Source organism: Xenopus laevis, chromosome 6S (genome assembly GCF_017654675.1).
Source record: "Xenopus laevis strain J_2021 chromosome 6S, Xenopus_laevis_v10.1, whole genome shotgun sequence".
Classification (NCBI taxonomy): Eukaryota; Metazoa; Chordata; class Amphibia; order Anura; family Pipidae; genus Xenopus; species Xenopus laevis.
The window spans coordinates 83,013,338-83,038,560 of record NC_054382.1 but is presented as its reverse complement, the minus strand read 5'-3'; the positions used below and the strand labels follow the sequence as shown (position 1 = coordinate 83,038,560).

Here is a 25,223-nt window from a genome sequence, read left to right as displayed (position 1 = left end):
ACATTTTGTATAGGATTAAGTACAGGTATGGGATCTTCATTCTTGTAGGGGGTTATTTATCAAAATCTGAATTAATCTCATTATTTTTTTTAAATATACTCTGACCAAATCCGCACGGGTTATTTGCCCTTATTAATCAAAACATTTTCCCGAAGAATTCGTAAAAACCATGAAAAATGTTTTTGCCCGAAAACCACACGAAACCCAGCACAGATCAGGATATCTTCGGGACTTCTCCCACTGACTTATATACGACCTCAGCAGGTCTCAGATGCAGGATTTTTGGATTCTGACTTTTGCTGGCCTCAAGGTATAATAAATCTCGAAAAATTCACTTTTTTTCACTAAAAATTTCGATTTCATAAAAAAAACTTGAATTTTCCAAATTTTTGACATTCGAACTTTCGAAGAGGCTAAAGGCATTATTCCAACATGTGCAATTACAATAGCTCTAGAATGTGTGCTGAAAAATTAATCAATGTGAAATTTAAATAAAAACATTTACAATATATTTCATTTCAACAAATGTTTAAATAAGATAAATTATCAGTCTTTTCTGGTAAACGAACACTGTGTTCCCTATTAAGATGAACTAATTAGATATTATTGTTCTGTCTAGTGTCTATTAACAAATGAAAATGTTTTGTTTTCCAGATTTGGAGGAAATTTGATGAGGATTGCAGTGGATTTATCTCCGCCATGGAGCTCAGGGTAAGGATGTAATGTGCCAATTTAAAACAGCCCAATAGCCACCTAAGAAATACTTTATTAGCTGTAAGAAAAGTAAGGGAACAGTATGTTGATAAGCAAGTATTCTCAATTATAAAGAACATCATTGTCACAAATATTAACAACCTTCTTAAATACAAAGGTGACTACTGAAATACTTGGCATGTTAGAAAAGCAATCACTAATATCATCAGCAGGGGATAGAAATAGCAGATTAAGCAGCTTTTTAGCTGCAGTGGGTCATGTAGCTGTGGGTACCTGCAGAGTGTAGTGCCTGTATTAGCCAGATGAAGTTGTTGAATACACATGTGTGTTGGGTGCAGGTTTCAGTACTGTCCAACTTGGGTTGGGTTGGGTTGGGTTAGGTAGTGTTTTAATTTAGCTCTCCGAGCTCCTGATTCTTCGTTCTACCCTCAGATGATGTCACTTGTTTATACTGATATCACTTCTTGGTTTTAGGGAAAGGGGGTAAGTAGTGGATTGGGTTGTGAGTAAAGCTGCTGTAGACTGGGTTGAGTAGACAGTCTGAACAAGTAATAATGCAGGATGCAGGTCTGCATGTGGTCAAGGCTCCAGCTCCAGTGTAAGGCCGGTCTTTCTGTACCAGCAGATGCACAATTTTGCATGCTGTGCAAAACTGTTTGTAAATAATACCCTAAGATGCATCTGCATTGTTATTAGTGTTTTCTGGCAGGATTTGGGCATTTTTTAGACATCCTTTCGTTCTATGCAATTTCATTGGCATAAAAAAGTAGTAGTAGTGATGTGCAGGCCCACTGTGCCGTTTGCAGGTCGCGGGCGGGTGCAGGTTGAGCTCTTCTCCCCGTGACCTTACACTAGCTGACTTACAGTTTTATAGGCGTGTGCATGCCCCACTCCTTTTGTGACATCATTGGTGGGCAGGCTGGCACGGGTCTATAAATGGAGGGCAGAAGTTGTGGGTGCGCACAGGTTTGGGTCTGGTGTGGGTCAAGTTTTTCTCGACTCGCACATCACTAGTACACATAGCCACGATTTATAAGAGGCCAGGTGTAAAGTCCTGGGCTTCTGTACACCTCATTGTACTGAACCCCATGCCCCAGTCACACATATCTTTGCACAAGAACTGAAGCCACTAATGGTAGATGGTAAATAATAAATAGTGGCAAAGGCTCGCAATGGCTCATTTATGAAAACTATGAAAGATAACAAAAGTAATTTACTGATCCTCAGAGTGCAAGTGTTAGAGCGCTAAGGGGAACAAGAGCATGCCTATTAGCGCTTACTTAACAAGACGTATGCCCCAAGGAATGAACCCTGCACCAAACACTGGTGTTTTGGGGAATCCAAGACAATCTGCAGATCACACCCGGTTCCCACAGGAGGGTGATGAGCAGGGGGTGGTGTAATCAACAAAGATCCATCTGCCATTTCACCTGGACCCTAAATTAGGGTCAGGCAAACAGAAAGAGTACTTGTCTCATAGGCTTCATAGGCATGTGCCTCTTTTGTCTACCCCCTAGTTGCAAACTCTGTTCTTACTGCCAATTTTGTGTTAATTTTAGCAATTCGTACTTGCGTTTCTAAATGAACCATTTAAAGAATGTATACACGATCAAGACAAAGTAATGAAAACCAGAATTATAATCATATGATTACCAAACTTATTTTTGTAAGAGTGCCCAGTTCTGTCACTAAATCCCCTGAGGATGTGTGTTTTGTGCAGCCAGCACCAAAATACATATTTTCTAATTAGCGTATGTGTAGCATTTGTATCTATATATTTGATCTAAAGCAGGTGTGCTACTTGCAATGGTTAATCAAATTACACTACATTACCATACTATACTGTATACACCCCTTATAATTCAATTAATGTGTTTGTTTGGAATAGAAGCACATTGCCCAAAGGACCTATTACTGTTTGCTTTGTGCACTGTTTGTTAGAAACCATCAGCAAATGAAAATAAATGGAGTTCAACAGACTTGGAGGAAGAATGTAGAACAACATGCAGCAGAGCCATTTCTAAATCAATATCCCTCAATGTCCCTTTTGTCTATTTAGATGAGGGAGAGAAACCCATTATCCAGAAAACTCAGGATTATGGGAGGACCATCTACCATAGACTCCATTTTAATCAAATAATTCAAATTTTTAGAAAAAAAAAATCTCTGTTTCGTTGCTAAAACATAATTTATCCTTATTAGATTAAAAACAATCTTAATGGATTTATTGAATTTTAATTTTTTTTTTTTTTTTAACTAGACTTAAGCTTTGGAGTTCTAAATTATGGAAAAATACATTATCCAGAAAACCCCAGGTCCTGGGCATTCTGGATAATGGGTCCCATGCCTGTTTATGGACAAAAGGTGTGATGCTAACTGACATTAGTAGATTAGCTGGGATTTTGGCAGTATACATAAATCTCACTTTTGTATGAAACACTTGTGTCTGATTTACTTTTCTATTGCATATTTGTATAATGTATAAAGTATATTCTAACTAGAACTAAAGCTTAACTAAAGTAGGGCAGAAATGTACATTATGTTTTTGGCTTCTTTGCCAGCCCAAGTCAACCACAGCCCTTTAGCAGTAAAGATCTGTGTCTCCAAAGATGCCCCAGTAGCTCCCCATCTTCTTTTCTGCTGATTCACTGCACATGTTCTTTGCTGCTGTCACTTACTGAGCTTAGGGACCCACTCCCAGTATACTGAATATATATAATATAGATGCCACAGTATAAGGCTGATTAGTATATAATTTGATCCAATTTTACCAGAAACAAGCTTGACCTAACACCCATCCAAAAATTTGGCTAATTTACTATTTATTGAACTCGAAAAAATCTGATCTAAAAAGACCTTGAGTCAAGTTTTTATGAATATCTTGAATTTTTTTGAGTTTATATGCTTAAATACCTTGAATTTCTGACTTTATAGGCTTTAAAACCTCATGAAAACCAGCATCAAACGCTCCCCCGAAGACAAGTAAATACCTTCTGATTTCAAAGGGTTCAATTTGCATGTAATTGCTTGTGAAGGGCTTTTTAGCTCCTTTCAGCCCTTCTCACCTTAACCAGTTTCGGTTTTCCAGATGGTTAAAGGGAACATGATACCAGGGGTAGTTTTGCATAACTGAGGATGGGGCTACAATAATTCACTGATGATGAAAAGGCTTGACCCCCTTTTGATCTATACTTATTCACAAAAAGACAATTTGTGTAAATGTGTAAGAAAACAAAAACACAGCGAATCATTATTCACCACTTACTCCACTAACTGAGCTTACATTTTATGAAGAGGCATATGGTCACTTAGCAAAAGGACATTTAAAGGAATTGTTCAGTGTAAAAATAAAAACTGGGTAAATAGATAGGCTGTGCAAAATAAAAAATGTTTCTAATATAGTTAGTTAGCCAAAAATGTAATGTATAAAGGCTGGAGTGATTTGATGTGTAACATAACAGAACATAGCCCAACTTCCTGCTTTTCAACTCTCTTGGTTTCCACTGACTGGTTACCCTGGTTACCAGGCAGTAACCAATTAGAGACTTGAAGGGGGGTCACATGGGTCATATCTGTTGCTTTTGTATCTGAGCTGCATGCTGAGGATCAATTGCAAACTCACTAAACAGTTATGTACCATGTGGCCCCCTTTCAAGTCACTGACTAACTCAGAGTTAGAGAGCTGAAAAGCAGGAAGTAGTATTCTGGCTATTATGTTACACATCCAGTCACTCCAGCCTTTATACATTACATTTTTGGCTAACTAACTATATTAGAAACATTTTTTTATTTTGCACAGCCTATCTATTTATACAGTTTTTATTTTCACGCTGAACTGTTCCTTTAAATGTATTGCAACATATATAAAAATAAATAAAGGAAATACTTGTGTGTTGTGTTTGTTTGTTGTTTCAGAATTTCTTGCAAGATCTGTTCTTAGAGCACAAGAAACATTTTACAGGTGACAAATTGGATGAGTATACAGACACCATGGCAAGTACCAATTATTGTAGCAATTAAGCTTCTGTGTGCTTATATAAATGATTGTTTTTATTTAAAGTTGATGGTGTTTAATATTGTAAATCTAACAGAGCTGATGTGTGTATAGAACATTTGTGATTTATAAAGATATTGTGACTTTGCTACCAGTAAAACCTATTACTGGATAATGTGGGGTTTCCCCAGACCGGAAAAATGGAACAAATCTATTCAACACATTCCCAGTTGCCCGCTAACCCCAATTTGAAAGCACGGCCCTATTTTGCAAGATTCATCCCAGAAATACTATTTTGGAGATCTTGACTTGTCGTATGAATTGGATGTGATTTTTAATGCTTGCTCCCCTTATTTAACCTTTCAATAATACAAAAACGGTGGTACCGTGTTAGCCAGTAGCTAAATTAACAAATAAAAAAACAAACAAATACAAAAAGTATTGTAGAAGTGATACTTACAGTATATTGGCTAACAATAAAAATAAATTGCACGCTTTCGGAACACCAGGGCCCCTTCGTCAGGCAAAATACAAAATACAAAACTCAGGGATACCATTCGCAGGTTATTGATGATCAAATCCACAGAGCAACTCAAATACCCAGAGACACACTCTTGGATTACAAAGAAAAGACAGAAAACAACAGGGTACCTATTGTAGTCACCTACAACCTACAACTGAACATTAGTAGAAAAATAGCCGAGACCTGCAACCCATGCTCCATACAGATACAAATATTCCCTGAACTACCTCTATTGTCTTATCGACCACCAATTTATCTGAGTAAAATGATTGTAAGAAGTGCTCTTCCCAAAACAACTAAAGCTGGTACATTTCCCAGCAAAAGATGTAAAATAAATCCTGTGCAAAGTTCAAGTTGCTATACCGAATACACAAAAAGTATACACCATTCTGGACCAATATTCGTGTTCTTCATCCAATGTGGGATACATGATTACATTTACTAGGTGCTTTACTGGAGGCATATACATTGATGAAACAGGACAAAAATTGCGCACAAGGATGAACCATCACAGACATAAAATCAACACCAAATCATATGATACACCAGTGGGGCAACATTTCTGCAGTCAAAATCACAGTCTTCAGGACATGCAGGTCTTAATTCCTTAATTCACGAAAGATTCGTCCGAATACAAACTGAATCTGAATCCTAATTTGCATATGCAAGGGAAGGGGAAACTTTTTTTAATTCCTTGTTTTGTGACAAAAACTTCCGCGATTTCCCTCCCCGCCCCTAATTTGCATATGCAAATTAGGATTCCGATTCAGTTTGTATCCGGCCGAATCTTTCGCCAAGGATTCGTGGGTTCAGCCGAATCCAAAATAGTGTATTCTGTGCACTTGAGCAAAGCAAGAGTTCTGGACGAGCAAAGGGGCACAATTGTTTACCAAGGAATTTGGAAGGAAGTCCACAACTCAGTAGGAACCAAACGGAATAGGCCCGGTCGGTTCAGGCAAAGTTCAAGCAAGGTCAGATAGGCAAGGATCAGGATTAGAGAGTCCAGAATAATATGGCAGGCAGGCAAGGGTCAAAACCAGTATAAACAAGCAGGATTCACAAGGAATAAGCACCCAGGAACTAAACAAGTTAGACCTAACAAAGGGCAATGAGTTTCATTCAAAAGCCCCTTTAAATACATTTGAATTTTGCGCCAATGCGCAATGACGTCATCATGTAAAACCGGGCGCGCCATAGGAGAACCGGCAGCAAAGGCAAGCAGATGCACGCAGCAGGCACCCCCGGCAGAGGCCCACTAGACCACCAGGATGAGTCCTTACACTACTGTGACGTGAATTTGTCACTGTTTCCCTTATTAAATAATTATGAACTATTCAAGGACAATTGGTGCCCACCTGATGTTGCAACACTGACTATGTGATAAATTGCAACAATAACATTTTATAATCTTATAATTTGAAGTAGACTGTACAGCTTGTAGCTGACTTGTTGCAACTGCCAATTCCACCTGTGCAATTTAGCACATATTAAGATGAGTCTTTATCTTCCATAACAACCAAAAGAATGTATGATAAGACAGGCTGGATAGTAATACAATTCTGCAAAATTATAAATATTCATTAAATGCAAACCTAGAAAAACCAAGCTGCTATGGGGAATTAATACATTTTCTCTATACCTGCAAATTTCTGAATTTCCCATAATTACATATTAACCTGTATTTTGAAATTAACAACACTACAAAATGCTTTTCAAATTTCTTTACTTTCAGATGAAACTGTTCAACAAAAATAAAGATGGCCGGCTAGACCTGAATGACTTGGCAAAGTACGTATTTTATCATTTATAATTTTGTAATGTGCTCTTTATGGGTTATATAGTGTATTTGCGTCAGCACTTGTAGGTAGCCAGTGAGAATAATAAACGTTATTAAAGGTTATTGGCACAACTTTTATTTTATATGGAGAAAAGACAATTGTGACAGTGTATTGTTGAGAGTGAATAAACTTTTACAACTGTAGACTAAATGCTTTTCATTGCTGGTAACCTTGTCATTTCTCGCTTTGTACATATATGTATAGGTGTTAAAATAGAATATTCTATTTTACAGAGAACTGTACATGAATGGAAAACATATTTTAAACTATTTCAATATAAACAAAAATGTCCTTGACTTTGCTAAAACATGGCATTTATATAATAATTAATGTACCCCAATCCGTAACTTTTACATGTCACCAATGAGTTATGTGACCACATAAAAGCAAGGGCTGAAGGCTATACAGGTCACGTAGCTCTGATGTAGCTATAATAATGGTAGGTACATTATTTTCTCTGATGCAGTTGCATGTGTCGCAGCAAAACATGGGCTAACATGGGCTAGAATTTGCCAACCATTTTGGACAGCATTAATAACAGCCTTAGTTTGCATTTTACTTGATATTAGATATTGGCACAACCCACTGTTTGAACCCTTGAACTACCACCATGCTCAGACATATTGTAATTCCAGGCTTCCCCAGAATCAGTATCTGCACTTGCACTCTATTCATCAGAGAAGACTGGACGGCCCAATGTCAGCCCGAGCAAGTGCAAGGAGCATTTATAAGTACATTTTATAAATGGCAACAATGCATGTTGTTTGAGGCCACATGCAGTTTTGGAGGGTCACCCATGAATTAATTAATGAGCCATTATATATAATAGATGCATTCAATATAAAGAAAAGAGCTCAGAATAATGATAATAATCAATATATTATTTCTCTTTAAGGATCCTGGCTCTACAAGAAAATTTCCTTCTTCAGTTCAAAATGGATGTGAGTCGTATGAAACATCAATATATTAAGTAGCAAACAGAAATCTTTCAGAAAATACACTTTTGTTGCCACATATTTCTTGAGCTGATAAAAAACCGCACACTGTTTATCGAAATTCAAATTTGTGTTGAAAGCTTGAAAAGTTGATCAGCAAAAAATTCAACATAGCAAAATCCCATTCTGTTTGTAATTTTTAATGCTCAGCAACTTTAAAAAAAATTGAAAACCCCCCAAAAAAAAAAGTTTGCCTAGGACATAACTGACCCGTTTGAGAAAGGAACCATGTTATGTAGATAAACTGCATATTAATCTGTTGAACTGCATTTGTCCTTTTTTTTTCAACACCAGCCATATAAATACTAATTGTGCCAGTTGTTTCAAATTGAAATTAACTGTGGAAACCTGCTTTTGTTATATTAGATTCCCTGTTCATGTTTTTTTAAAAAATAATCTATATCTATATTTAGCATCGCATCCAGTGTCACACATTTATGAAAGGCCAGTATCTTGTGCAGTCTGCTCACTGGACAGTTTAAAGAGGTTCTTCTTATTCCTTTATTGTATTTGATTAGGGTTGTCACCTGTCCAGATTTCACCCAGACCGCCCGGTTTTTGGAAGGGCTGTTTGTGTAAAAAGTGCCTGTCCGGATTTCCGAATTAGGAAATCCGGACAGGACATTGAAGGAAGTTAATGACTTCATCCCCGCCCTCGACATCACCAGTCAGCCCCCGACGTTGCTGATCCGCCCCCAGATGCCATCCTCTCTGCCCCCAGGTGCTATCCGCCCCATGCCCAGTTTCCAGGAACTAAAAAGGTGGCAACCCTACTGTATACGGTATTTGACTAATTAAAATGATTTCAAGTAGTAATAAACATAACTTGTCACTAGGTAATCTGTTCTAAACCTCCTCAAAAATCCTGTATTAACGCATGCCTAATTCAGCAATGGCATATTCTTTTATATACATGATAGTCCAGATGGTTGGAGAGCTGCTATTTTTACATATATTGTTTTCTTCAAGCTAAGAGGAATTACCTAGATAAACTAATATCAAATTATTATCTGAACTATTTTAGGTTCTTGGTATTGATCAGGCCGGCCACCAATCTTAACCTGGGAAAGTTTTGCATTAATTATTTAAGTCCTTTTATTTAAAAACTACGTTTAGAAGACATAACGCTCAATCTGTTAGTGTAGCTATTGATCTGTGATTCTCTTTTAGGCAAGTAGCCAAGAGGACAGAAAGAAAGACTTTGAAACCATCTTTGCACACTATGATGTTGTGAGTATCAAATCACATCTATTATCTGCAGCTCTGTTTGTATAAAGGGCATGGATTTTGTATACATTGCACAAGTCCATAGATAAAATATCTATATTAAAAACAATCGTTTCTCATTAGTGACAAATAATTAGCTAATCTATATGGAAGTGAGCATATCAGCATTTCGATTCTGGGGTTTTGTGCTGTATAAGGGTGGTGGCAGACGAGGCTACTGGGGGAGATTAGTCGCCCAGCGACAAATCGACTCTTCTTCGGGCGACTAATCTCCCCTAAATGCCTTCCCGCAGGCTAGAATGTAAATCGACTGCAGGATGGCACTCAGAATGCTTCATTTTCCGAAGTTGTCCGAAGTTGCCTCACAAGGAATTGATCCAAGTGCCAAGAGTCTCAGTATAGAAGGTTGGCATTGTTGATCAGTGGCAGATTTCTACATTTGACGTAACAGGACATCAGAACTTTCCTGCAAAATTATATAGAAGTAAATAAAATAACCCCCCCCCCAAAAAATGTATTTTATGATGCCCACAATTTAGAGGTGAATGAAGAGGAAGTACATCATCATCAATGTAACCAGTGGTTCAGAGGGGAACAGACACGAGTTTTAGGAGCTCCTATTTTGTTGGGGTTTTGTTAATATCATTTAAATGTCTATCCAAATCTTTAAGTTGATTTAAGTCATTAATAGAGATCATTGTTTGTACTTTTGCAGAGTAAAACAGGAGAATTAGAGGGCCCAGAAGTAGACGGATTTGTCAAAGATATGATGGAACTTGTGAAGGTGAGTAGAGCTGAGCCAGCTGGCCATGGTGCCAATCTCAAACATGTTCACATAACAGCAGCAGGATGTAAAGCATAATATCAATGGCTTGGGTAGTGACCGCTATGATTACCAGGGAAACTGCATGAGTCATGTGAATAACTGATTTAATCAAAACAGTGCACTTTGATCCAATATATGGACATGTATAAAACAATAGCCTTATCAAAATAAAAACTCTGTTTTTGCCTAAAAAACAATGTGCTCAGTTCAGTGAATAAGATTTACTCTGGAAATACATGCAAAAAAGGCTTATTTACAAGTGCAAGTGGCTTAAATAGATGCAAAATGGACCATGCACTGATGCCACTCACAAAGATAATAGTGCCCCTACCTGCTCGTAACGGAAAACTATACCCCCAAAATGAATCCTTAAGCAACAGATTTTCAAATTCAAATTAAGTATCATATGAAAGAATCTTATTTTCGAAAAAACTGAATCATTTGATTAACAGAAATGTTTTGGGTCTAAACATATATAGTATTAAATTGAAAAAAATTATAATATATATATCTTAATGTATAATATACAGTTATATTCTTCTGTCTTTTATTAACTTCTAATACAAACGGAAAGGAGAGCATTCCAAAAAGCAGGTTAACTGCTAAAGTGAGATTTATTTCAGACTATCTGACACAACATGTTTCGGCCCCAAACTGGTGTAATAAGTGTAACAGTGAACAGAACAAAGTGGCTATTTAAACCCACCCTTTTTGGACTAGTTATGCAAATGATGTGTGGCATGAGGGTAGGTTTAAATAGCCACTTTGTTCTATTCACTGTTACACTTGAAAAATGTTTGGGCCCAAAATACTCACTTTAGTAGTTAACCTGCTTTTTGGAGTGCTCTCCTTTCCACTTGTATTTGAAGTACTGTATATTCATCTTTAAAAAGGATTGATACACTCAGGGGCCGATTCACAAAGGGTCGAATATCGAGGGTTAATTAACCCTCGATATTCGACTGGGAATTAAAATCCTTCGACTTCGAATATCGAAGTCGAAGGATTTAGCGCAGATAGTACGATCGAACGATCGAAGGATTATTCCTTCGATCGAACGATCGAAGGATTATTCCTTCGATCGAACGATTAAATCCTTCGAATCGTTCGATTCGAAGGATTTTAATTCAAGGAATATCCTTCGATCAAAAAAACTTAGGAAAGCCTATGGGGACCTTCCCCATAGGCTAACATTGAGTTTGCGAGGTTTTAGATGGCGAACTACGGGGTCGAAGTTTTTTTTAAAGAGACGGTACTTCGACTATCGAATAGTCGAACGATTTTTAGTTCGAATCCTTCGATTCAAAGTCGTAGTTGTAGTCGAAGTAGCCCATTCGATGGTCGAAGTAGCCCAAAAAACACTTCGAAATTCGAAGTTTTTTTCCTTCGAGTCCTTCACTCGAAGATAGTGAATCGGCCCCTCAGTGTATGGATTGCTTTGGTAGTGCACTGGTATATACAATACTTCTTTGGCCTGTTATTATCTCCCAATTTAGCAGGGTTGTAAAATAATAATTGCTAGCAGTTTCGATCAGGCCCACAGACCATGCCACACTGATGCTCTATAGACATAGAACTAGTAAGAAATAAGCTATGTTTATAAGTAGAATACAAACCTCTAACTTATGCTAAAAGAAATTATATTAAAATAGCTAAACAGTAAATGCTGCCTGCTGATTGGTCAATAAGTATCAAATGTAACAGTTTATTACCACATTACAGTCAAAAATAAGTATTTGTCATTGTATTATATACTACTTACAATAGAAGGCTTGTTTCTATAAAAGTTGGCCTTTTTAATGCTTTAATGATTATTTCATTGTCATGCTATCTGCTGGGTGATGTCCAAGGCTTTGTGCTGGAGAATAGGCAGCACACAGCAGAGTTGCGGTTGACAACACACACCCTACAGCATTTCTAGGGAAGAATCATTAGGACATGTCCACTCCTCAAGTGTAATTCGAACATTTTAGTCCATATTTTAAAAATGCTACTTATATTATTTATCCTTGCATCCGTGAAAAGGCCAATAAAAATCACTATAGGACAAATTTATTAAGTCTTGTGTGTTACTTTTGTGCAATTGCATGAAAGCAAAAAATATTAAAATTTCACCATTTGACCTCCAGGAAGCTCATCTTCCAATGAATCCATTAAAAACAGTATTGTATTCTTTAATGGTTTCCATTCTATTTTCTCTGTAGTAATAAATCAGCACCTACTTGATGGTAACTAAATTGAATAAAACCATATTGGTAGCATTTTGTGGCAGTAGTTTTTTTGATCCAAATGATGAAAAACCTCAATTCCCATTAATTCCGGATAATATATACAAGTATGGGACCTTTTATCCAGAATGCTCAGGGCCTGGGTTTTTCCAGATAAGGGATCTTTCCATAATTTGGATCTTCATACCTTAAGTCTACTAGAAAATCATGTAAACATGAAATAAACTCAATAGGCTGGTTTTGCCTCCAATAAGCTAGGCTTCCTAGCAATCTTTTGGTCGAAGAAAAATCGTTCGATCGATGGATTAAAATCCTTGGAATCGAACGATTCGAAGGATTTCATCGTTCGATCGAACGATTTTTCGTTCGATCATTTGATCAAACTATTTGCAGTAAATCCTTCGACTTCGATATTTGAAGTAGAAGGATTTACATTCGGCAGTCGAATATCGAGGGTTAATTAACCCTCGATATTCAACCATATGTAAATCTGCCCATAAGTGTCTTTGGACAAATTGTGTCAGTGCATGCACCAATTGCCTCTGTTTTAGCATCATAAATTACCCCTCTAGAGTACTTGTTGAGTTTTGGATCTTCATACCTTAAGTCTACTATAAAATCATGTAAACATTAAATAAACCCAACAGGCTGGGGTTGCTTCCAATAAGGATTAATTATATCTTATTTTGGATCAAGTAAAAGTGACTGTTTTATTATTACAGAGAAAAGGGAAATCATTTTTAAAAATCTGGATTATTTGGTTAAATTATAGTCTGTGGGAGACATCTTTTGCATAATTTAGAGCTTTCTGGATTATTGGTTTTCTGGATAATGGATCCCATACCTGTATAATATAATTGATCCAATACCTTACCAAAAAAAACTGTGTTGGGAGAATGTATCTCTGTTGGATCAAAAAATTCATCATTGGCTTTCATTCATGAGAAGAGATTTTTTCAGAAGAAACCACTAGAACAGTTATTAATTGTATTTGTGGACATAAATATTAACATACAATACCATTTATCTTTCCCTTGTTTAATGTATCAAATGCTTATTTCTTAAAAAAGAAATGACCATATTTATTTATTCCCATAGCCAAGCATCACTGGTGTTGACCTCGATAAGTTCCGTCAGATCCTATTAAACCATTGTGATGTCAACAAGGATGGGAAAATCCAGAAGTCTGAACTGGCACTGTGCCTTGGTCTAAAATCAAACCCATGATTGAACTTCAGGATATTATACTCACTTCTTTTTCATGTCAGGACATAATGGTTTAAAAGTAGCCATGTTCTGCTAATGATTTGTGTCTCAGTGATGATTGATGGAAGCATATATATTCATATGCATGAATATTGCAGAAATGTCTGGAACACGTGATAAGCCATTGAAGGGTCCAGATAGTGTGTTTGTAAAATGTAAAATGTCAAGGCTGTTTTCCTTCTTATAAAATGCTTAGAAACATAGAAACATGATTACAAAGTCAGGAACAATGTTCTTAATTAGTAAATGTTGCAAAGCTTTTAGAGTACTGTGATCAACTGTACCAAAATATTGAAGGTGCATGTGTTATGTTGCTGTCAAATTTGCTTTCTTTGTGGAACAATAAAATGTCTGTTTTTACAAGATAAATCAGTTACTTTTTGTTTTTAATCAATCCCCTAGAATTAACTGAATGACTTAGTGAAGTGCACAAGAACTTTGCACAAGGTTGTACACAGCAAACTCCCTAAACAAGTTCAAGTCTGTTGTCTCTATATTTACTGACATGAACAGACCAACATCTTGCTTATAAGCTGCCTGTCTTGTTCCTTTTTTACATTCGCACTTTGGTAAACATTTGCTGAATTGAACATGATTCTGTATAAGGAGTGATAAAGGCACGGCAAGATGTGACCCTGTCAATAACATACAATGGGAATTTTATGAGCTGTACTCATAAAACTACTACTTTCTTTGAAGCAATGTGGCTGAAACTCTTCTTATCTTTACAGTGTATTAAGACTGCAGTGGTTTGAGATCCTATATAAAAACCAATGTTTACATCAAAGCAGGATTTTGATCTCTTCACGGGATTAACTAGCAGAGTGAGGAAGATTTAGAAACCCATAGAAAACAAATTTTCTGTGCTTTCCTTTTAAATGTATTTCCTTTGAAAATCATCACTTCTTAGAACTGCATAAAATTAAATAAAACAATTAGAAAAAACTATTTTTGGTCAGTGGTGTCCCTTTATTCTATAATTATTTTTCTATACCACATCTAAAAGGTCATCAGTGCTCACAACAGATCACTTAGATGTTATAGTAGTGTATCTGAGCTGAAACTATCATTTGCTCTTGAATGGAATTCTCTCAGGCACTTTATAATATAAAGAAATATAATTTGTGGCAAAGCTATAAATGGTTCTTCTTCATGCTGGACATTTAACTATGATTGCATTACTCCCACATCTCTAGACCAGAGATCCTTCTTTTATTTGCTTTGGTGCCTGTACAGATGAATTACCTAGTTCTGTAAGAACATCAACAGTAGAGAGTAGAGAAAGACTGGCTTGCTGCTAGAGTTGCAGGAGTATGATTCAGTGAAGTCCAAGTTATCCTCCTCACCTAGGTGTACAGGGAAGGAAGTCATTATACATGAATTATACTGGGTACAATATAAATATTTACAAATAAATAATGTCTAGCACATTGCTTTTCCAATATTTAGTTGGTTTTCTCTAGGTGTTACAGTTTCCTTATTCAGCACAAAAACAAAGTGGTACGTGCAGGTTAATTAACATCTGATGACACTGACACTACTATTATATTTTATTTTATAGCACCAACACAAGAAAACAGCACTTTCCACATGCATATAAACTGGGATAAATCTCATGAAGTTCTGATTAATCTGCTTGAATGTTATCATAATCAATCTATCTATGATCATAATTCTAATATGGTGGTTAATAATACACACACATAGTGCAACTATATTCCTCTTCCTACTCTCAAGAAATATTGCTTATGTAATCCGGGTGCAGAACTACAATTGGTGTTCCAGAATCAAATTTATTGGGCAAAATAAATATGGGAAAATCTCATTCAAATGGCAAGAAACTATGATAAAATATTTGGGGATTCAGTTGACTGCAGATCCTCAAATTTTTTTTGAATTCAATTACATACCTCTTCTTGAAGAAACCAAGAATATTCTATTAAACTGGTCCAAAAAGAACATAACTTGGAAGGGCAAGATAAATAGTGTCAAAATGACTACCCTGCCTAAATACATATATTTATTCTCCACTCTACCAATCCCAATAAATAACAAATATTTTAAACAATTAAATAAGGCCATATTTACTTATATTTGGAAATCACAGAAATACAGAGTTAAAAGAGAATCTTTATATATGTCTAAACAAAGATTAGGACTAGCAATGCCAGACTTTGAAAGCTACTACCAAGCAGCAGGAGAATTTGGGAAGGAAAATATAGACCTACAATGGCATACTTTGGGAATTTTATGGGCAAACAATACACTTAAAAAGTCTGCCTTGGATTCGCAAGGAAAATATTCCTCAAGGTATTAAGACGCACGTCCTATAAAACAATTGTCTAGAAATCTAGCATAAAGTGGCTAATTGCCATTAGCACCATTCCCATCACCTCTCACTCCTCTACATAATAATGTAGAATTCATTCTAGGAATGATTGATCAAGGTTATTCTACAGCATTTAATATACAAAATCCACTGTTAATGCACTGTCTACCTACAAATGATAATGAGATTGATTAATAAAAAAAAAGACAAATGGTCAGATAAATGGAGAATACATCAAGTCCACCATTTCCAACAAAGATGGCAATTAAGCTATTCCCAAATGAGATCACTTACTAACTTTGAGCAACTTTGTGCTTTGCCAATACCTTTAAGACATATGTTATCACTTATATATAAAATATTAATAGATAAGAAATATCCTATATACCCATCCTTCACTAAATTATGGGAAAAAGACTTAAATGTTGAACTTACAGGAAAAGAATGGGAAAGAATATTTCTAAGGGTAAATAAATGCTCTATAAGTAACAGATTACAGGAATCCTTTTACAAATTACAATCCAGATGGTACAGAACAGGGGTAATTCTCAAGAAAATTGGATTGTTAGATAGAGATGTATGTTGGAGATGTGAAATGGATACGGGGACCTTAGAACACTTATAGCAGCAGCGAACAGCCAGTTATAAGGGGAAACAAAAAGCCGCCCCTTGTAACTTTAAGAGCCGAATACTAAACCGGAAATTCAGCCCCAGAAATGTCTCTGGCTCATGGGGGGCTGCTGGGGGCATTTTCAGGTAGACATAGATGGCTTTTTTGACGTTTGGTTGATTCAGAACCATATTTAGACAAATTCTTTGATAAGGTTTAGTTCTAAATGAAAGTCTTGTCTCAAACAGAGTTTCATGGAATGTTTCCTTTCATTTAAAGCACATCGCATAAAAATGCACATTTCTGAACAGCTATGTAACACCTAGTCATTCACTGGCGCATGACTTTCAAAAGTTAATTATAATGGACCAGCTGTATATGCAGCAAAAGAATTGTGATGAATAATCTTCATCTACAACATATATACTGTAAACACATATACTGTATCTGTGCACCCTGCACACAACTGAGTTGACCACTTATGAGTTGATACCTTTTTTGCATTGTTAAGAAACAGGCTTATGAAATGAATAAAGAAAATCCAATTTGGTGAAGACAATCCCCCAACATTTGTGACACGCACTTAAAGAAAAAGTAACAACAAAAATAGAAAGTAATGAAAATATAATGTCCTGTTGCTCTACACTAGTAAAACTGGTGTGATTGCTTCAGAAACACTACTATAGTTTATATAAACAAGCTGCTGTGTAGCCATGGGCCATACATTCAAAGCTGAAAAAGGAGAAAAGGCTCAGGATACTCAGCAGATAACAGATAAGCTCTGTAGTATATAATGGGATTCTTCAAAACGTATCTGTTATCTACTGTGTATCCTGTGCTTGAATGGCTGTCCCCATGGCTACACAGCAGCTTGTTTATGTAAGCTAAACACACCAGTTTTACTAGTGCATGGCAACAGTACATTATATTGTCATTCCTTTCAAACACTTTATTTTTTGGTGTTACTGTTCCATTAATGTTATGATTTCCAAACTATGGGATGGGGAGCCAGATGTGCTCAATGTGAGGGTCACAAATATGAAAAAATATATATATATAGCTGCTAGTACCACACTTTGGCCAAAATATGTAAGCTCCCAGGCCATGTAAAGGCCCCTCATTTTACTGTACATGAGTCCTATCTATTAGCATTCTAAACCTTTTATGTGAGGGTCAATCCTCAAGACTAGTTAGGTGAAATGTGTAAGTATATGTGTATTTGTGGGTGTGAGGAACCACTGTAGAATTAAAGGTGTAGTTCACCTTTAAAGGGAAAATATGTTTTTATCAAAACACATCAGTTCTCTCTTAAATCTGTTTTTCAAAAGCACAAACAGGTTTTTTTTATATGTAATTTTGAAATCTGACATGGGGCTAGACATTTTTAATTTTCAAGGTGCCCTCAGTCATGTGACTTGTGCTCTGATAAACTTCAGTCACTCTTTACTGCTGTACTGCAAGTTGAAGTGATATCACCCCTCCCTTTCCAATATCAGCCTATCAACAGAAAGAAGGGAAGGTAATCTTCTAATAAAGGCCTTTTAAAGAAATTTCTGTATGTGGTGCTGTCTACTTGAAGCTTGTGTCTACAGAACGGGTAGAGACTTGCACCCTCCCCGATTGGATCCAATTGGTGAGTGCTGACTTCTAATCCTTGATAAATAAAAACCGAAGACTAATTGAAAATTGTCTCAGAATATCAGCTTATCGCATACTGAAATGACCATGTATTATTCTGTACCTTGCCATTAACTGAAGGGGGAGTTCCATGCAAATATTGGACCATCAAAGGGGGGCTTCAAAGTCTGCAAAAGTCCAGAACCTTTGCCCCAATGATGTCTGATCCTGAGGACAAACAATTGGATCAGCCTGATTTGACCAACCACCTTTCCACATGAGATGTTATTCATGCATAGGTGCTTTATATGTTTCAGTGGAACAACGTGTAAGTGGCTGAGCCAAAATGGGAGCATCACCTTGTAGGACATGTATCCCTGCAGTAATCAGCAAACTGCTAAAAAGGTTAGTGTTGCCAATTAAATCTTTAAAGAGAAAAAGGACATCAAATGGATACCATTTATTTGGTTTAACCAGTAACCACAATGGCTAAATTTGGTAGATCCTGTTTTTCTAGACAAAAAAGAGCTAAATAGATGACACTTTGCCACATATTAATGACAGCAAGGACACAGTTTAAAAATGATTAGTTACTAATGAATATCTGAACCAGAACAGGCCTTGAGTAAGCATGTTGGGTTACATGATAATAGTGAAATAATGAAGAAAACTGAGGGTGTACATTCCTGGTCTAAAGTATAATATTTTATTCTTATTTATTGTCAGTATATATTTGTATTGTTTTGCTGTAGCACCAAAGCACATGTCATATAAATTATTTGAATGTTCTTTTGTATCCTTATGGTGGTTATTAAATGTTAGCTATGCTCAACTCCCCAAACACCACAAGTATTCTGGTAGCCTGAAATCTGAGAGCACTTAAAAGAAAATGGAAAGCACTCCGGGGAACACACTGACTTTCACACAAATGGAAAGTACCAAGATGGATTAACTATTATGTGTGCCAGAGATAAAAATGAAAAGAACGATGTTTGGAATGTCACTTTCTTTATATCCTTCCTTCTTTTTTGACTGATGCAGCTACAGTTGTTACCTCTGCTATGTTTTTTTCCTAGGAATTTTGGCAAACACTTTTGTGAATGTCTTTAACTGTTAGTAGAAACCCGAACCTGGTTAGGGTGAGATGGGCTAAAAGGAGCTAAAAAGCCCTTCACAAACAATTACATGCAAAGAAAAGCCTTCTGAAATAGGAAGATATTTACTTGTCTCATGCCATACACATAGCACCACCTACATACCAAAAATAAGAGTTTTAATTCTTCCATACGGCATCATGGGTGGAGACATGCAAACCACTCCTTTATGTCCCTTTGGCCAACTATGCATCCAGAACTGCTGGTTGTATAGCACAAATACAGCCTAATGGTTCAGAGCCATATATCCAAACTTGCAGACAGTCTGTTTCAATCTTGTTAGATCTCATCAGTGCAAGAAATTGGAACATAGCTTCTTAGAGGTAGGACTTGGAGAGTAACAAAATAGAAAACTGAACCTGGTTAGGGTGAGACGGGCTGCTTAAAGGAGCCAAAAAGCCCTTCACAAGCAATTACATGCAAAGTGAAGCATTCTGAAATCAGAAGGTATTTACTTGTCTCATGCCATACACACAGCATTGCCTAAATAACTGTTAGTAGGAAACAAACTTTATAAATTTGGGGGCACAGTCAAAAATAAAATGCAAAGCATGAATCTTGCAACTGTAAAAAAAATTTAGGGTGGGAATTATTTTTGCACAGTGCTTAACTAGTGTTATTCTTAATAATAACTGCCATATAAAATCAGTAAAACTGTTTTGACACAGTCCTTACAATGAGAATCACAACAATCAATATGCTCTTTCCCAGCTGCTACTGCTCCTAATTCAAAATGGCAAAATATGCAGTATGATAGTCACCATTCAATTTAATTTTCAGTGAAAATGAATGAGAAACAACATGATGTAGATGCAGCAAAGCAGAGGGTACACTATTCCACTTATGGTGGGCATGCCCAAACATCGCACCATTCTGGAACGAAGTATCACTTCTACTGAGAAAGGTAAAGGTATCCAATTAGCTAACTCAGACAAACAAATAACCAAATATCATCAATGCAGCCGTCAGCAGCAACACATCAACAACAGCCTAAGCAACTTACTTCTTACTTCCCTTACTTCTTCTCAAGCAATGTCTCCATGATGATTGTTTGAAAAATGCAAAAATTAATAAAAATACAAGTAAAAAAAAAAAAGAAAAAGAAAATGAATGGGAAACCATGTCAGAGAGGGAAGATAATATTGACCACTTCAATTATCCCATAGATTTGCCAAAACGAAGTATATGCCATGGTCGGCACCCTAAATTCAGAACCAATGCTAAGCACCCTGTTCTCGGCTCTTGCTCGGGAGGAGCCCTTGGCTAATCGGATGCTTAAGAGAGGTGCCAATCGAAAGGTTCTGAACGAGCAAAGGGGCACGACGGTGATGCAAAGTCTTTTGGGCAGAAGGTCACGGTACAAGGTGTAGGCAGAAAACGTAGTCAAATCAGGCCGGGTCGGGGTAGGCAGAGTACAAACGGAGTCAGGCAGGCAAACCAGGAGATCAATCAGAAGGGATACGGAATAAGCGGAGTCGGTTACCAGGCAAGGGTCAGGATACAGAAGTCAGAATCGTCCAAAAACAGGCAGGGGTCACAACAGGAAACAGATCACAGAAGCTATACAGCACAGAGGCACCAGGAAACTCATGAGAAACAAATCCTATAACGGACAAGGATTACACACACTTATTCACCTTTTAAGGCGTTTGAATTTTGCGCCAATGCGCACTGGCGTCATCACGCCAGCGTGACTGCTCCTTTCGTTTTAGCAGAGGCGCGCCGCGTGCGCACTAGAGATCCGGCGCATGAGAGGAAGAAGACCGGTGTGGCGGGCATCCCCGCCAAGAGCGCGGTGGGTGTCCCCGCCGGCCCACTAGACCACCAGGGTACGTAGCCCTCACAATGCCACGTCCCTTAAAGACAGATAGTATTATATATATAAAGATTATATGATTACTTTGTAACCTATTTTGTAAATCACCGTTAAATAAAAGTTACAAATTAATACAATACATTAATTTTAAATACAACTTGATGACATAACAATATGACAATAACAAAGCATTTCAGTATTCAAGTTTTACTTCCAGTAAAGGAAAATATTCTCATTTTTCTCAAGGAATAAATGTTGCAACCATACAGGATACGTCTGTTTATAATAAGGGCAGCCAAATGGCACATTGTGTCAAAGGTACTTATCTTACAGTGGCAAATCAAATTATAGTAATCCATTGAGGCTGCTTAATACATCTAACGCTGTGTTACATTGTGATTAGCCGAGATCTGTGTTTTCTATGTTACATCAGTTTCTGGCATTGTGGTTAGCCAATTTAAACCAGTTATTAAGGAGGTTGTTCTTCTACAGACAATGAGATCTGTCAGACATCTGAATATTTCAGACAGCATACAATCAAATCAGTACATAGACACAAAGACTTTGGGAGGTTTGTTATAAATGTTGGAGAGCAAAAATGACCTTCAGCAGATGTCTTTTTTTTTTCTCAGAAAAACCCATGCAGCTAACCATGGGGGGCTCTATAACTATCTGTTTTCACAACGCACATACTTATTAATTCTGTCTTCAAAGTTAGTTTGAAAACTTGAAAAATTTATTTATATATATAATGTTTAATCTACATACACAGTGCATGTACAGACACAGTGGCCCTCTGGCTTCACTTGGACTTAGATGCCCCCTGTAGTTATACAGACCATTTTGCCCTGTACTGTAAATAATATGTAGGGGCAGATTTATCAAGGGTCGAAGTGAATTCGAGGGAATTTTCGAAAGTAAAAAAATTCGAAATTCGATACTTCGACCATCGAAAAGGATACTTCAACTTCGATTCAAAGTAAAAATCGTTTGAATATTCGACCATTCGATAATCAAAGTACTGTCTCTTTAAAAAAACTTCGACTTCAATACTTCGCCAAATTAAACCTGCTGAAGTGCTATGTTAGCCTATGGGGACCTTGTACAGCATTTATCTACGTTTTTGAAGTCAAAGTAAAAACCGCTCGATCATACAATAAAATCGTTCAAATCGGTCGATTCGAAGGATTTAATCATTCGATATAACTTCGACCGTAGAATAGCCAAATTCGATGAAAAAGAGTTTGAATTCGATATTCAAATTCGAAGTATTTTAATTTGATGGTCGAATTTCGAAGTATTTTTAACTTCGAAATTCAACCCTTGATAAATCTGCCCCTTAATGTCTGGTTTCACACCTTGTCCCTCTTTGGAAATAGAAAGAGGGACAAAAAGAGTTTACCATGTTCATTTTACAAAATTTGGCAGGTCATCAAAGTTTGAACACATTTCTGTGTTTTTTTTACAGTTATTACAGCTTTGCTAATGAATGTGAATTGCCCTTTAACCTTTAAATCTAACTTCTCCCAAGAGACATTTGAGTCTTAATTGTTACAATTACTTGTTTGCTTATCTCAAAATTGTTACAAGTGTATCTTTGTGCACCTGGTGGCTTTTCTGGGCCTAAAACAAATTAAGTTTGAAACTTTGTATCTTTTTGCTGGCTGTTCAGTGCAGGAGATCAAAGAGAAAGTCGGGACATTTTATTAACAAGCCGGGACTGCGGGTTGAGCTGTCAAAAGCGGGACTATCCTGCTCAAAACGGAAGAGTTGGGAGGTATGTGTTTTGTTTCTAAGCAGTCGAATGTGGAAGCGGTATGAAAACAAACACACATGCCAGCTAAAAGCTATAGTTTCCCATTAAATACACTTATCTTGAACATGACAAGAACAAACCTGATGGCGTTCATGTGTTCTTGGCCATTCCTCTAATGGTTTCTCTAATACCAGCCTGGGACCCCCCCCCCACACACACACACTCCCTGCACCTGGATGTGACTGCAAGGGATTCGGGTTAATTACATAGTCCTCTTGTAGTCCTGTATTATGCATGACATTTAGCATCATAAAAGAAATGGGAAATCACAATGGACAGCTTTAACACCAGGCATATTGGCAAAACTCTCAGGCACCTGGAAAGCAGCCCATAACAATGTATGCTATTGTCTTTCTAAATGGATAACTGTAAAAAGGTTCAATCCAGTCTGACTGCTCAAAAGCAAAATCATTGTAAGATATATCTTAAGAGAAGTACAATATCTGTATCATTACCTCTTCTGGGACGTATTTCTACTGCATCACTCTGACATAGGAGCCTGGGGCTTTTATGAGAAAAAACATAGTGATTTTGCTAAGGGAACATTATGGACTAATAAGTAGCTGTAATGGGATTATCAGAGACATCATCTAATTCTATGTCAGTGAGATAATCACGCAGACCTTAGTTTTGCTTCATCATGTATTGTTCTCTTTTATCACAATGAAGTAAAGGCTTAAAATAGACATAAAGATAAAGCTTTAAGGCACATGTTTCACCGATCTCAATATCCATTACAAACTGCTTTAAATAAAAAAAAGCACAATAGTAATATGAATTCATGCCTTATACTATTTTCATTGTGCTGAGTGGATCCTATTAAAGCCTCAACAAGTCTGGGACAGGATCATTATCTCACAGACAACACAGGGTTAATTATACTCTCTGACAAGATCTGATATTTGAGTCTATATGCGGGAAATGTAATAAAAGTCACAAAGAGAAAAACAGTTTGCACAAATAAGAAAAGCAATTTGCATTCCACAATGTAATATTCTTCCTTAAGGTGGCCATACACGGGCCGATAAAAGCTGCCGACAGACCAAGTCGGCAGCTTATTGGCCCGTGTATGGGGGCCCCCGACGGGCTTCCCCGATCGAGATCTGGCCGAAAGTCGGCCAGATCTCGATCGGATGGGGTTAAAAATCCCGTCGGATCGCGGCCGCATCTGTTCGTTGATGCGGTCCCGCGATCCGACCGCCCGTTTGGCGAACGCTAGGATCCGATCGTTGGGCCCTAGGGCCCACGATCGGATCAGCCCGATATTGCCCACCTCAAGGTGGGCATATCGGAGGGAGATCCGCTCGTTTGGCGACATCGCCAAACGAGCGGATCTATCCGTGTATGGCCACCTTTAGACTGCATTGCGAATCATAATTGTGCAATGCACAGATGCTTGAAGATGTCGTAATCTTTTGGTAAGAAGTTTTTCAGTAAGAAGTTTTATCACATAGACTGCACATTGGCGCAAACTATAAAATTCGCACTCTTTCTTCCACTGTGAAAAGTGGTCGATAAACTAGTTTCCAGGTTCGCAAATGCTATATTAAATTTACACAAAAGGAAAATTTGTTGCCATAACTTTTCACACTGTGAATATTTTTTCTGTTACCAACTTTTATTACATTCCCCTGATAGAGTTAAATTAGAAAAGTGGGTACCCCCTGTATTTAATGCCCCTTGATGGGTAAAGGGCAAGAACCTTCAACCTTACGTCACCTTCAAGCAGGTGTTAAAGGTTCACAATGCTCTATTAATATTTGCAATGCAATAAATAGTCTAATGAAGAATCTTACATTGTGACATGCATTTTTAAATTCTTATTTATATGCAAATTTATTTAATTACATTTCCCCCTTTGACAGTACTTTTCTTCCTAAAGTCCATGGGGATCTATGCAGACATCCCAAAGTTGCAAAGACAAAATCAACCAAATACTAGCTACTGTTATGTTGCACTATTATGGACTTCATTGTTTCTCCATCTTATGCTAAACAGTTTCTGCACTGATAAAGTGTTAGCCTGATGGAGCTACATATGACAAATTCGAAGTAGACATACTAGCGAAGTAGACCTACTCTAGCACTACTTCCCACCCTAACGCCAGGCGAAGTTGCACTCTAGCAAAGGGACGTAACTACGCTAATTCATTAACTTGCGGATTTTACTGAACATTACCTCTTGCGCCAGACTTGACTTCGCCAGCTCAGACCAGGCGAAGTGCAGTAGAGTAGATAGGAGTTTCTTCATAAATAGTTGAACATTTTTCT

The 25,223-nt window shown here is 37.1% G+C and overlaps 1 protein-coding gene across 1 annotated transcript in view; it reads left to right on the top strand.

The window, feature by feature from the left end:
* The window catches only part of scgn.S (secretagogin, EF-hand calcium binding protein S homeolog), a 30,962-nt gene extending 16,982 nt beyond the window's left edge, over positions 1-13,980 (top strand). The window contains exons 5-11 of the mRNA XM_018269525.2: positions 655-711; positions 4,630-4,707; positions 6,964-7,019; positions 7,965-8,010; positions 9,235-9,294; positions 10,007-10,075; positions 13,444-13,980. Of these exons, the coding sequence (XP_018125014.1) occupies positions 655-711; positions 4,630-4,707; positions 6,964-7,019; positions 7,965-8,010; positions 9,235-9,294; positions 10,007-10,075; positions 13,444-13,572 (495 nt within the window). The 3' untranslated portion in view covers positions 13,573-13,980. The remainder of the gene's footprint in view (positions 1-654; positions 712-4,629; positions 4,708-6,963; positions 7,020-7,964; positions 8,011-9,234; positions 9,295-10,006; positions 10,076-13,443) is intronic.
* Positions 13,981-25,223: the final 11,243 nt, after the last annotated feature.